The following is a 14,394-nucleotide window of genomic DNA, read 5'->3' on the forward strand; positions in this document are numbered from 1 at the left end:
CTACCAAACACACAGCATGCGAGCGGACACGTCTCCGTCTAAAGCAAAGAGAAGTACTGGGTATATGGGCGAAATACGGACGCCATTAGCTAACGCACCGATAGAGGGCGTATATTACGTGCCGATATAGTAGTGATTTCTGTCTCCCTTTCATTTCTCCCCTTTTTTTAGGGGGCATACAGGGGAAGAGATGTACTTTAACTTAGGACCTCGTTTTGTCATACAGAAGTATCATTCCTGTCTAACCATGAAATGCAATGGAAGAAATGTCATTTATTTTCCAATATGAAGTCCCACAAAGTTTGAGCTAAAGTAGCCCGAGAGAGAAAGAGATAGACGGCGTTTGTCAGCTCAAATACAATCTTTGAAGGACTACAGATTGAAAAGCAATGAAATTTCTTCAATTTTTTTAAAGGTATCGACAGAAAATATACTTTTTGTGATATTTTGAGGTCTGAAACACAATTCTACCGCTGTGTGTTTCCTTAAAATGAAGAAAATGAAAGGAAGGTAGGGTTTGCTCCATGAAACGTGTTTTAAAAGAAGATCGCGGTACAAGCTGTATTATTACTAAAATGGCCGCCATTGGGCTCCATGTGGGGCTCCATGCACAGAACTCTTGAGAGTTCTGTGGCTCCATGGCGGTGTACTACACCCGTTTGCGTGCGAAATCGCGAGAGTACGCCCTCTTTGGGGTAAAGGTCTAGCCGATCTTTTAAAATGTAAATACCGCGCGCCGCCGGCGGCCACCACCACCACCAGCGCTGAAAATCAATCAGAGAGTGAATGCTTCATGAAAATTTAACGGTTTCCACTCTAAACAGTGCCAAATCTGGGAACTGACCTATGCGGACAGCATCATTCATGGACATGATGGAGTCACTGAATCGAAGTCTGCCTAAATCTCCGGTTCAGCGACTTGATTTTGGTGACACGCTCGGTTCAGAAGGCGAAAGCGATGCGAGTTTCACAGCTCTTCCGGACTTGGGTATAGATCTAACCCTACCAGAGGAAAGTGGCGATCGCGTTGCCGTTGCTAGTATGTCCAATGCGAGTTCATTTTTCGATCGTGATGACTTCGATGAGTCTTTGAACTTGACCTCCGAATGGGACCCTGCGTTAGCAACACCAAAGAGCAGTCCATGTAGGCGTCGGATGCAACGTGAACGTAACGTTAGTAGACCAACTTCAAGACTGTTGCAGGACGACGAATATTATGGCTATGCTGCCGAAACATTCAGGCGAACTAGCGAGTCTTTTTCGACTACGTCTACGAGTCCGTCTCCGATGCTATGTACAAGGAAAGTTAATACGAGTAGTCCTGGTTCTCTTTCAGGCGGTAGTGGGGAAGTACTTGGAGGGTACGACTCACCTCCCCACAAGCGCTTGCGTAATCTTCGCCTGTTTGACTCTCCACACACGCCCAAGTCTTTGATACAGAAGGCCAATGCAAGTGCGAGACGGAACAAACTCTTAGCAAGCAGATTGTTCACAGACAAGCCTCGTCAGTCAGGTAACAATCCAGGTCTTACCAAAAGACCACACACCGCTCCTACCGCAAGAAGTATGGCTATGCATAGCAGGAAAGACTTGTCCAGGCAGATTGTTGCAAATGTAAACCCATTTACTCCATCCGCCATTCTTCAAAATGCAGCAAAGAAAAGGCTGCGGCAAGAGAGGTAGGTAAAATTAAAAATAGGGCAGTAAAATAATGTTACTATTGAGAGGTAAATTAGTAGGTCTAGACCTAGTTCTAATACTAAACTATTTAACGGTTACTAGAAGTACAACTATCTAGGCCCAAAACCACTATTTCGGCACAATTGGACAATCGCAAAACGCGAAAATTAAAGTTTTTAGAATAGGTTTCATTTTTATATCAATCCATGACACAAATATTCAAGTTTGTAGTTCAAAAATATGAACACACAATCTTGCTTTATTTTTGTGGTGTGATAATTTCTTTCATAGGGCGTAGATTTCATCATGTAACATACGTTACCAATGTCATTCTATTTCAAATGCTTTAAGATTGGTGACTACAGTCTATGATTGAGATAATTATGCGTCAGATGTGAAGTATACCATCGGCTGCCATGTTTGTAAATGCTGCCTGCAGATGGGAAGGATGGCAAATGACCTGTATGCTATACTGAACACAGCATGTCCTATTGTGTTAAATCTTATTTCATGTAGTGTTCATTTGTTTTCTCGATAATTTGATGTCAGACTTTCTTCAGAAAATATTTTCAACATTTATCAGTCCCAAATTGCCAGCCAATTCTTGAGTATCATCGATGAAACATGTGAATCTATGTGCGCAAAAATATATTCGTCAGATTCCACGTAACGTATGTTTCACGTTAATGTAACGTAAGTTACAAAGGTAATACTACTACATGTGCAACTGATTTTGGTACTTTTTCTTTTTGGTTTTGGTATATATTCTTACATTAATTTCTCGTCAACTCTAAGTGAACGTATATTATAACAAGATGTCGCAATATCATGGTGATACAATTCTCAAAAATTACAATTGAAATAGTTGTAAAACTGCAAGACTTTATAACATGTCCGCGTATAAATTCTGGAGTAGAACATTAATCCGTTACTGTTGATATTTTGAAGACAATTGGCTTCATACTTATGAATTTATGGCATTGAAATGATAAGAGTTGGGAACATGCTTTCACGTGCCTTCACGGACGAAAATATTGTCATGATGTACGTGTAATATAAAACGAGTGGTGGGTAACGTAGGTTTCACTTCAATTTTATCATAATGGAAGTTTTCGTATGCTTGACGTCTTGTAACGTGTTATCTTCATATTGATGTCTTGTAACTTATCTTCAGCTGTCACTTCATGCTGTTGAAAGATATGTTTCGAATCCATAACTTTACAGACTCCATAACTTTGCTGTCGCAACAGTTATTCTATGCAGGAACAGTTTGAAAATAGCAGATGCAATACAATAGTATTCACAAAATTTTTAGCACTTGAATGAAACAATAAGAAACGGCAGAAACGAGATGGTTACTCTATTAAAGTGCTTCATAATGAACAATAACGCCGTATTGCTTGTATTTGAAATTTCTGAACTCAGTAAACAAGAGATAGGGACAGAAGGAACCAAGAAATGTTCTTTGTTAATTGAATAAATGACCACTTTACTATGTTGACTATGGCAAATTAGGTCGATGAAATAACGTCAAATTACATAGTTGCATTAGCACAATACTGGGTAGGATGAATGAAATTGTCATTAGTGAAATGATGTACTTGATTGTCCTTGTTATGTATGCATTTATAAGACAGTATAATCCACAAGGATAACAAGAATAACAAGTCTTGCATTAATAATTCTTGCCGTATCTTTGTCTCCTGCATGGAAAAATGTTTTTTAATCTTTCAAAAGAAAAGTGAAAGGACAAGTTGCTATACATGCACAACAAAGGTACTGATAATGATTACAGGCAGGCCCGTAAGTAGGATTTTCATAGGGTGGGGGATGGGGTCAGAGTTAGAAAAAGTCGACTACTTCCAGTTTTAATCACCTGACAGGGAGAAAAATAAAAGCTCCCGTGCCATTTTTTTTCTTTTGTTTCATTTCTTTTACCGGGTTTCATCGACTGACAAGCAAGAAAAAAAAAGAAAGAAAAGAAAATTGAAGAAATATAAAGAAAGGCTTCAGCTTAATTCTATGCTGCCAGTACAAGCCCAATTTCATGTTTTTTTATTTGTTTATTTCAAACTGGGGAGGAGAATTCTGCGATTCATTTTTTCTTTTTATTTCCTTTTGTTTATATTTTGACTGCTGGCAAAGGGGCGGGGGACCTCGAACCCCCTCCCCTATAGTTACCCTGGTATAGGGTAAATTAAAAAAAAAAGATGCGAGACTTTGCTTCTTCTTTTTTTGTCAACTACGCGACGGGTACATGTCTTTTTTTTTTTTCTTGAATCTTAGCTTAGATATATGATTTTTCGCCAATCTGATTGCAGCTTATATATGTTCCCTATATACGTGATATATGGGGTTTTAATCTCAGCACTGCTCTTCCCATTGAAACTGCATTAACTTTAATGAGAAGGAAGAACAAGAAATGTTGATGTCTTAAACATCCGGTAATACTGAAACATACATCACTATAATCATTATTAGCATTATTATCATCATGTAGGCCTGATCTATGATGGTATACTCAGTAATAGTTAAAATTACATGTCTTTAATGCACATGTATTTTTGTTACCTTTTCTTCATTCAAAGTGTGTTTTTCTTCACTTTGAGATCATCAACGATATAACGACACAAATTTGAGTTAATTTTCTCCTTTAAAAATTGTCAGGTAGTAGTAAGTCACCATATTGATTTATGATAACCGAAGATAAATATAATTGAAAAGATTTATTTCCCCATGGAATTCCTTCAACTATAGTTCTAGAACAATTAAATGTTGTTTTTATCCACGCACATTCTCTAAAATATCCTTTTTCAATGACATGAATTGATGAAACTTACGTTACCCAAACTAGAAACTTACGTTACTATATTAATGCAGGGACCTGATCCAATAGTTTTGAAGTAGAGGTCTGCGTAATCCCTAAGTTTATTAGGTATTCATTGCATTTTCTTGAAACAATGTTAAATTCATTGTTTATACCTGGAATATGACATCATTAAAGCCAAGTTGAACATCAACGCCCACCAAACGATTTTTTTCAAAGATACTATGATTATGTCCCCTTTTACTGCATCCTCCTAACAAACAAGAACATACAGCTGTAAATGAATTTGATATGTTTTGACGGAGAAACTCATCAACATCATAACTGCAACAATTAAATTGTCTCAAATTAAATGGGCTTTTCTGTGGATTGTCTGTTATCAACATGACAACATCTTGAAACTTACGTTACCAAAATTTGAAACATACGTTACGTAATAAATTGAGTGATTTATTTCAAAAGAATAAACCTGTACAGCAAAGTAATAACTGGATTTTTACGGTGGAATCTACTGACTTAATAAACACACAATAAACAGAAGTAAAGCATGATTCTATGAAAAACAACAACACATTTCCAACAAGCAAATACTTACTCAGTTTTTCAACACATAATGTAAAGGTATTTTGCGCGCTGCCAATGCTCAAGATGTCATTGAAAGAAGTTGCTGAGCTATCCCATGACCTCAAATCGACGGCACAGATTCGAGAAATGTACATTTAGGTGGTAATTAATGGTGTAATTAAGCTTTCTGTCATTTGGTGGTAACGTAAGTTACATCACGTATGTTACACTTGTGGATTGAATCGTATAAGTTAGCAACATAATAATGAATCTTTTGCCACCCATGGGTATGACGACAATCTACTCCATTAGTCTCAACTCTAGAACAATCATTCAGAGCTATGCACCTTCATACTTTTTACAAAGATGGTAACGTATGTTACTTCTCTTAAATCTACCTTTTTAAAATCTATATTTGCGAGATTAGCAGTCGCATGTCTTTTGAAGCTGAGTGATGAAATATCTTTTAACATAAACTTACACCCCTTTTGGTCAGAAAAACAATACAATTGTGTAGTACTCATTGTAATAGCATAACCAAGTTGGCAGTACAAAGATGGTAACGTATGTTTCAGCGGATCTGGCGACACATTTCCATCAGTTATTTTGTTGATAAATAATGGTTAGTTTAAAAAGTTGTGTTAGGTTTTCATAGAACCTTATGCCACTTTTCTGAAACCATGAGTAAGCTTCCTCTTTATGCTCATATTTTCCCACAAAGTTGAGAAAACATTAAAAATCATCGTTGGCGACATGCACTTTTAAGCCTGTTGGCCGAACTTAACCCTCCACCAACGGCTTAGTGGTACAATTTTGCCTTCGAAATGATTTCAGTTTTTGTTTATATGTCCCTTGGCATCACATAAATGACAGGGGCATTTTGAAAGAGCTTTTTATCTCTTCTAGGTGAGTAGGAACATAAGCGACACGATTTTTGACCAATTGCGCCGAAATAGTGGTTTTGGGCCTCTAGTACTGTGTAGATGTCTAGACAATAGTTAGGGCAATCAAAAATAGGATTGTTAGGAGATCTGTGACTCATGTGAGATACATACCAGTCCGGGAAACCCGCTCACGAGGCCCCCCCCCCCCCCCCCCCCCCCCCCCCCCCGGAAGGCCTCATGAGGCCTCCAAGGGGGAGCCTCAAGAAGCTCCCCATTCACTTTTTTATTCATCTCACATCTGACGTATAAATTGTCGCAAATTTGCACGGTAATTTTTTTGTTACACACACATGTCCACTATCCATGATGAAAAGAAGAAATAATTCTGTCTGTTTTTTTTTCCAAAAATCAAGTTTTAATAAACCGATGCAGAGCGACCCATCAAAACACGGGCGCCAGCGTGTTCGCACAATGCAAGACTACCACACCTAGATGTAGCGGCCTGATCCGACTAAATATTTTTGGTGCTTTTTTCTGCGGCTCTTACCTCTCCGCGCACGAATCAGCCTCGTGAAGCTGAAGTCTGACATTTTTTTACAAAAATTTGTAACGAGAAAAATAAAATCAGTACTAACCTGATCTTGTTCATATATATTCCAAATTACTAATGTTGGTACACTTATATTTCATATTTTTCATCATTGAAATTGTGATTTTTGCATTTGTTTTTTTTTTCAATAGAATTGTCACTGAAAAAAAAACCACCCATACACTAACTATTCCGCTGCTCAGTTGTACAGGATATAAATAGTGTGTGTGTGTGTGTGTGTGACAGAGAGGGAGAGGGAGAGAGAGGCAAATTTCCAGAGAATGTTTTCTTTCCTCTTTCTTTCTCTGTCTTTCTTTCTGATAACATTGTTCTTTTTCCCCTTTCTAGAACATAGATGTGTCTGCATCAAAGAAATAAGGCTTTTTAGAGAATCACATGTTCATCTGACTGGAATTGTTAGGTGATACGCTATCAGCGTGTCACCTATTGTGATTGTCAAAATTTCTCTTTTTTTTTATTCTTCTTTCTTTCTGCCACATTTTGTGTCGTCAATATCTCAACAATGACATTACGGAATAACATGACATTTTCAGTCAACATGTCTCATGACAAAATCTAGCCACAATAAGGTCAAAACGACTTCCCAATGGGAAATCTCGAAGTTTCAGACAATTTTAAGCGTTTCAAACATTTTCTCGCGTGCGCGTCCGTCCGCGCAATTTCGCGCGCAGAGGGCGTAAGCAACATGAAAATGCATTTTCTTTTTTGACTGATTTGGATTCCTGATACTTTGAGTAACAATATCCATTGATTTCCGATCGATGTTGACCTATAACAAAGAAATGCACTGGCGTCAAAGTTGAAATTCCGCGCGCGCGTCTTTCTGCAAATATAGTGAAAAAACATGTCTTTGTTTATTTCGGCATAGCTCTTTAAATCGTCCATTGACCCTATATTTCTATTGCATATTACAAAAGCATATGAATTGTAAATAACATTCCAAGTATCAATATTGCCAGGAAAACTCGATGACGTGATCATATCGTCATTTTAAATAAAAAAAGTGGAATTGATTTTTTTGAGGTACTGTTTCTGACATTCATTTGCTCGTATCTCTGTTGTTTAAGCTTAATATTATCCCAAATTCGGATATGTTGTAATTTGAACATTTGCCTTTGAAGTCCAAGTCATGGTTTTGGAATTTGATGACGTCATCATACTTTAAATTGTGATTACAGGTAAAGACTCAAAATCGGACAAGTTTACGTGTAATGTCTATGGGAGGTGATTTTCTCTTAAACCATACATTGACTTGACAACGTTTAAGCACCTTTATCTCAGCTGATTTTGCTCCATTTCCTCTGAAACTTAAGTATGTTGTAGCTCAGACAATAAGCTGCAGTAATCATACATTTTATATTTTCAAATCTCCTCATTAGGTCGACAATTTTGTAGTTAAAAACTGAAAATGAGAATGCAATCTGTACGGAACGATTCCCGATTGTTCTTTGCAACTGTATATTGGTCGAATCCACGCGGCCACTTGTGGGAAGTTGAATAGCGCCATCTCAGTCAGCACTGTGACGATAGTTTTATCATACATTTAAGTTTCGCATAGGATCTTCAGGACAGCCGTGTGGCGTAATCGCTTAGCGCGCTGGGTGTTCATAACGCCATACCGGAAGGCGAGAAGTTCGACTCCCGCAGGAGTTTTCTCTTTCTTTCTTTTTCTTTTTTTTATCGGCAGTTCAGCTTTACTCCGATGTCATTTATCGTATTATTTTATCAAGTATACGTAACCCGTGAACACGGCTGCTCTATTTCCCTTGTTTTTTATTGGAGTTTGGAGATTGGGTTTGCTTCATTAATTTTGTCACACTTAATGTTGTAAATTGCCCCTTGTTACAGTGTCCCGCTTGCCACCTTTCGTTTGCTCTTTCCTTTTCTCTTCATTGGTTCTTGTTATATTGTAACAGGATAGGTAGGAACATGTACGTTTAGATAACTTGCAGGAAGGGGAGCTGAATTGATTAACTCTAGTCCAGGTGTATGGCGTCTCGCTCATCTCTTTGAAATTCCAGGTTGTTATTGTTTGACCCAATAACGGAGTTGTAGACAGGTTTTATGTTGCTATAGAGGTATCTTGTGCCACATGAGTGGAAGGCATCACTGTTTAGTAGTAGTAATGAACTTTTTCATGTTGTATATATTATTATGGTATAAAGATATAAATTTCACATCCAATCTTCGGGACAGCCGTGTGGCTTTATAGTCGCTTGGCGCGCTGCATGGTCATTATGCACTACCTTAGGACGAGATGTTCGGGACCCGCAGGACGCTATTATTTTTTTCTCTCCCTCTCTTTCTTTGTTTTTCTTTTGGCAGTTCAGCTTCATTCCGATGTCATTACCCCACGACACACAGACACTCAAGTTCCCCCCTTTTTTTTTGTCGGAGGCTGGAGGTTGAATTTGCTAAATTTATCATACGTAATGTTGTAAATTGCCCTTGGTATACAGTGCCCCGCTTGCCACCTTTCGTTTTCTCTTTCCTTTTCTCTACGTTTGTTCCTGTTACACTGCACAAGACAGGTCGGAAAATAATTTACATAACTCAACTGGAGCAGGAATGGCAACTGAATAAATTAACTCTAGGCCAGGTGTATGGCGTCTCGCTCGTCTCTTTGAAATTCCAGGTTGTTATTGTTTGACCCAATAACGGAATTGTAGACAGGTTTTATGTTGCTATAGAGGTATCTTGTGCCACATGAGTAGAAGGCATCACTGTTTAGTAGTAGTAATGAACTTTTTCATGTCCCTCCATGTCAATTATAGTGTGTTCAAAGGGGTTGTGTGTCTATCTGCCAAAGAAAAGGAAAACCTTATTTTCGTCATGGCTATTTCTCTATACGTAACCGTAGGTGATGAGTGTTGTTGGTATCTGAGCAGTGAATAACACAGCATCAGGCTAAAATCCCCCTTAGTTATACGCGCTAAGCGTTCAATTTGATATATCTTTATTTATGTAGTTAATCACTGCTAATGGAGTTACAGAATTATGTTATGACACGTTTCACTGAAAGTTTGTAAAGCAAAGTTTATGGACAAGGCAAGCAATTGTACATGAATAATACCAATGATTTCAGAGGGAAATTATGGTATACCTAAATGTAAGGGTATCATTGCTTTGGAATTGCTGAGACAATATCTTGGCACGAGGGCTTCCACCTGTAATAACTGATCCCTTTGAAGATGTGTCAGTCACGGTTGATCGTCATGATTCATCTTTCACGTAGAAGCTTCCGTTCCACACTCTTAGTTCGAGAAGACTTACCATCATACTTCAAATTGTGATTAAAGGTAAAGACTCAAAATCAGACAAGTTGACGTGTTATGTCTATGGAAGGTGATTGTTTTTTTAAACCATGCATTGACTTGACAACGTTTAAGCACATTTATCTCAGCTGATTTTGCTCCATTTCCTCTGAAACTTAAGTATGTGGTAGCTCAGACAATAAGCTGCAGTAATCATGCATTTTATTTTTTTCAAATCTCCTCATCAGGTTGATAATTTTGCAGCTAAAAACTGAAAATGAGAATGGAATGTGGACCAAACGATTCCTGAATCATCTTTCACATATAAGCTTACGTTCCTCATATTTTCTCGTCAAGACGTACATGGCCGAGAGGATAAAGGCGACGTCACAAAAGACGTGAGGTTGCACACGTACGGGTTCGAACCCCATGAGAGCACGAAACAAAATATCTTTTGCTTTTTTTTTGTTTTATGGAGTATTCACCTTCGTCCATGTAGAAATCACGTTTTCATGTAAACGTACACACACACAGGCACACACAGGCACACACACACACACACACACACACAATATCCCTACTGAATATCAATGTAAATTTGTGTTGTGTATAGCATACATAGATAGATTTAAGTTTCGCACAAGATCTTCGGATCTTCCGTGTGGCAGAATCGCTTAGCACGCTGCGTGTTTATAATGCCCTACCGGAAGGAGAGAAGTTAATCGAGTCCCGCAGGACTTTTTCCTTTTATTTCTTTTTTCTTTTTTTCTGCAGTTCAGCTTCACTCTGATGTCATGAACAAAGCTACTCTATTTCCCTTGTTTTGTATTGGAGTTTGGAGGTTGGGTTTGCTTCATTAATTTTGTCACACGTAATGTTGTAAATTGCCCCTTGAAACAGTACCCCGCTTGCCACCATTCGTTTTCTCTTTCCCTTTCTCTTCATAGTGTTCTTGTTATACTGTAGCAGGATATTTAGGAACGTGTACGTTTACATAACTAACAGGAATGGGAACTGAATTCATTAACTCTAGTCCAGGTGCATGGCGTCTCGCTTATCTCTTTGGAATTCCAGGTTGTTATTGTTTGACCAAATAACGGAGTTAAAGACAGGCAGGGAAGGAAGTGACTTGATATTGCTTCATAATGAGGAATTTCGGGCAACACCTTTCCAAGTGTAGTGATTATGACGGGGTTCTCTGTCGTTTATTTTTGTCATGGCTGTTTCACTAGTTAGCCATAGGTGATATATGTTGCTGGCATCTGGGAGAATAGAACAGATCAGTACCAAACTGGAATAGCCCTATAAGCAATGTGGTAAGCGTTCAATTTTTTGCATTATCTTTCTTCTTTAAAGTCAATTACTACTCATCGAAATACACAATGATTATAATATGACACGTTCCACTGGTAGTTTAGGAAAAGGGAGTTAATGCACGATGCAATGATAAATGTGCTACCATTGATTTTAGAGACGTCATTGTGGTGTCGTACTGGTGATGGTAAGGGAACCATAGATTGCTTTTAAAGTAATGAGACAATCATTGGACCTTTGCATCAAGACCGTATTCCCATGTAGAATATAATGCATGTTCCTGCGGCGTTTTTTTTTAAATCCTGACGTGGACATTTCCTTTTTCTTGTTTTTAATTTAAGAATGTTATATCTAAATTTGTTTCTTTCCCCTAACATTTTTTTGTTGTTGTTGAATATAAAGTTGGACATTCCGTGACCGAGTAGAAGAGCAGCGATTTAGTTACAGTTTTACAATGCATCTTGTTTACCATCTTCTCTGACATTAAATTGATGGTTTTTATATTTGACATTGTCTGTCTATTTGCCTGTTTATGCTCATAAAACACTGCTATAACAACTAATACATTTGCTTCACTTGTCACATGCAATGATATGGATTGCAGTTGTGCATGCAGTTTTCCTTTTGCCACCTCTCGTTTTTCTCTCCCCTTTTCCCTCACTTTGGTTTTGTTATACTGCAGATGGGAATGATTACAATAACATAACCCAACTTGAAGTAGGAATGAGAACTGAATAAATTAACTCTAGGCCAGGTGTATACAGCGTCTCGCTCATCTCTTTGAAATTTCAGGTTGTCATTGTTCGACCAACGGAGTTGAAGACAGGCTTTATGTTGCTATAGAGGTATCTCGCGCCACATGAATAGAATGCATACGCTGTTTAGTATTAGTAATGAACTTTTTCATGTCCATCCCTGCCAATAAAAGTGTGTTTGACGGGATTCTGTGTCATTCTGCCTACGAGAAAGCAAAGTTTTATTTTCACCATGGCTGTTTCTCTATTCGTAGCCGTGGGTGATGGGTGTTGTTGGCATCTGGGCAGTAAAGAACCGAGTATCATGCTATAATACCCCCCCCCCCCCCCCCCCCCGTTAGGTTCTAAGCGTTCAATACGGTGATATATCTTTCTTCTTTATTATATCAATCACTGTTGAGGGAATTACAGAATTATATTATGACACGTTTCACTCAAAGCTTAAAAAACAAAGTTTATGCACGATACAAGTAATGGTGCATGAGTCCTATAGGCCATTGATTTTAGATGAGAAATTATGATATGCCTATAGTAGCGGTGTCATTGATTAGGAATTAATGACACGATTAAGCACTCTTTCCACTTCTAACTGTCCCCTTTGAATGTGTGTCGATCACGTGAGATTGTCATAAATTATCATTCACGTGAGATCGTCATAAATTATCATTCACGTATACGCTTACGTTCAAAGTGTACTCTTAGTTGGAGGAGACCTATAGTTACATGGTTAAAGGTGATGTCTCTTTCGCTAGAGCCGTACGTTTGGCCCGTTTTTCTTTTGCCCTTTTCTCTTTAATTGAGGTATCACTTTCGTCCAGGATAAATCACATTCTCATGTAAACAGACTCACTTGCTCTATATCCTTTGTTTTGTATCGGAGGCTTCATTGGTTTTACTGCTGGTAAATCTCACAAGCTTGTATATAGCTGTAAGAGCTCTCTGAACTGATCATTGTTATAGCGAGATTAGAGGGAGTCATATTGGTTATGTAAATAATGGTCAAAGGTCATGTTTTAAAAGGCCACTGTTAAAGCCAGGATGGTTATAAACACTTAATTGTCATGTTTTATTTGTACGTGCCGAGGATCACTTGGACCCCGTTTACAGTGCGAGGCTCGGCCTCGGCTGGGCCGCGCCGAGCCCACCTTCATTTCGGTGTAAACGCGCAAAAGGCCAAATGCGGGGCCAAAATTGGCCTCGCATTAGGCCACGCTCTGGAGGTGGTCTCGGTCGCGGCCGAGCCGCGGTCGCGCCCGGCTTTTTTCTCAGTGTAAACGCAAACTGGGCTAAATGCGCGGCCAATTTTAGTCTGGCTTCCAAACCCTCGCCTGTACTATTTCGCTATTCAGGATATTAACCACTTCAACGTCGAAAACTAGTATAGTTTAAGGTGGTTTTGTCCTGCAAAGGATTTTCTCCTTCGGCAAAGCCCTTTGCCCGAACGGCGACTTCGTCGCCACGGAATTCAGTTGGCAAAGGATCTGAAAACCAGACAATACCAAATTGCGTTTGTTTACAAGTAGAGCGCCACTACGACAAAATATTGAAAGGCTTGAATCAAAAGCGCGGCCGAGCCTGGCAGTGTAAACGGACTAAATTGCGGGGCTCGGCCTCGCAATTGAGGTTGGCCTTGGCCGCAGCTCGGCCGCGGCTCGGCCCAGCCCCGCACCGTAAACGGGGTCTAAGTTTATGCACTGTACGTACTCAAAAAGTCCGTAAATCGACTTAGTCGCACACGCACAGAATTTCCACTTAGTTTGTGTGACAGAAAAACAAATGTGATCTGAATAATGTAGGCCCAAGAAAGTTCAACTAAGTATTTCATTATAATTTCAAGGTGCTATATTACATTCTTTTTTTTTTTGTCGATCACGGATGACCGACATCTGATGACCCCAAGCGTATCACCTAACTCGTCTTCAGTGTGACGAGTTTCATATCTCGTTGTTTTTGTTTTTTACTTTGCACTGTATTTCTATTTTTTTCTATTTCTTTCTTTAATTAATTTTTGTGTTTTGTTTTGTTTTGTCATTTTTCTTTTCTTTTCTTTTCTTTTTTCTTTCTTTTTTTTTGGGGGGGGGGGGGTAAAGAATAGGGCCGAGAGGGTTTGTGCTGTGGAAAAAAAAACCCAGCAAAAAATGAACAAAATTATTCTATAATAGGGAGGAATAAAAGGGAAGGGGGAAAAAAAGTTAATTCGTTAAAAAGTTAATCACCGAGTGAAATCTCACAAGTCTCAGATCATGTACACAGACAGTTGTACCTGTACTGACCAACACCATGATTGTAGGACATGCCCATCACTCCAACATCCTACGTCATGTATACATTCAGCCAGTGAGGAATTCTGTGGATTTGTTTAAAATTTGATAAAATAACAGTGCTTAGATTCGCAATGCATGTGCAGTATACAGCAAAATTCTAACGGTCTGATTCAGGCTGCTCGTTCAGCATGTACAGTACGCCGAGCAGTAGGGCCTACTGGGTACAGGAATGGACTCGTCTA

The 14,394-nt window shown here is 38.8% G+C and overlaps 1 protein-coding gene across 1 annotated transcript in view; it reads left to right on the forward strand.

The window, feature by feature from the left end:
* Positions 1–759: 759 nt before the first annotated feature.
* Positions 760–14,394, forward strand: part of LOC139712246 (wee1-like protein kinase 1-B) — a 41,509-nt gene continuing 27,874 nt past the window's right edge. Inside the window, exon 1 of the mRNA XM_071624085.1 lies at positions 760–1,679. Within this exon, the coding sequence (XP_071480186.1) occupies positions 847–1,679 (833 nt within the window). The 5' untranslated portion in view covers positions 760–846. The remainder of the gene's footprint in view (positions 1,680–14,394) is intronic.

The sequence above is a fragment of the Diadema antillarum genome, unplaced genomic scaffold, assembly GCF_040938485.1.
Source record: "Diadema antillarum isolate AM-2024a unplaced genomic scaffold, OU_Dant_1.0 seq00001778_RagTag, whole genome shotgun sequence".
NCBI lineage: Eukaryota > Metazoa > Echinodermata > Echinoidea > Diadematoida > Diadematidae > Diadema > Diadema antillarum.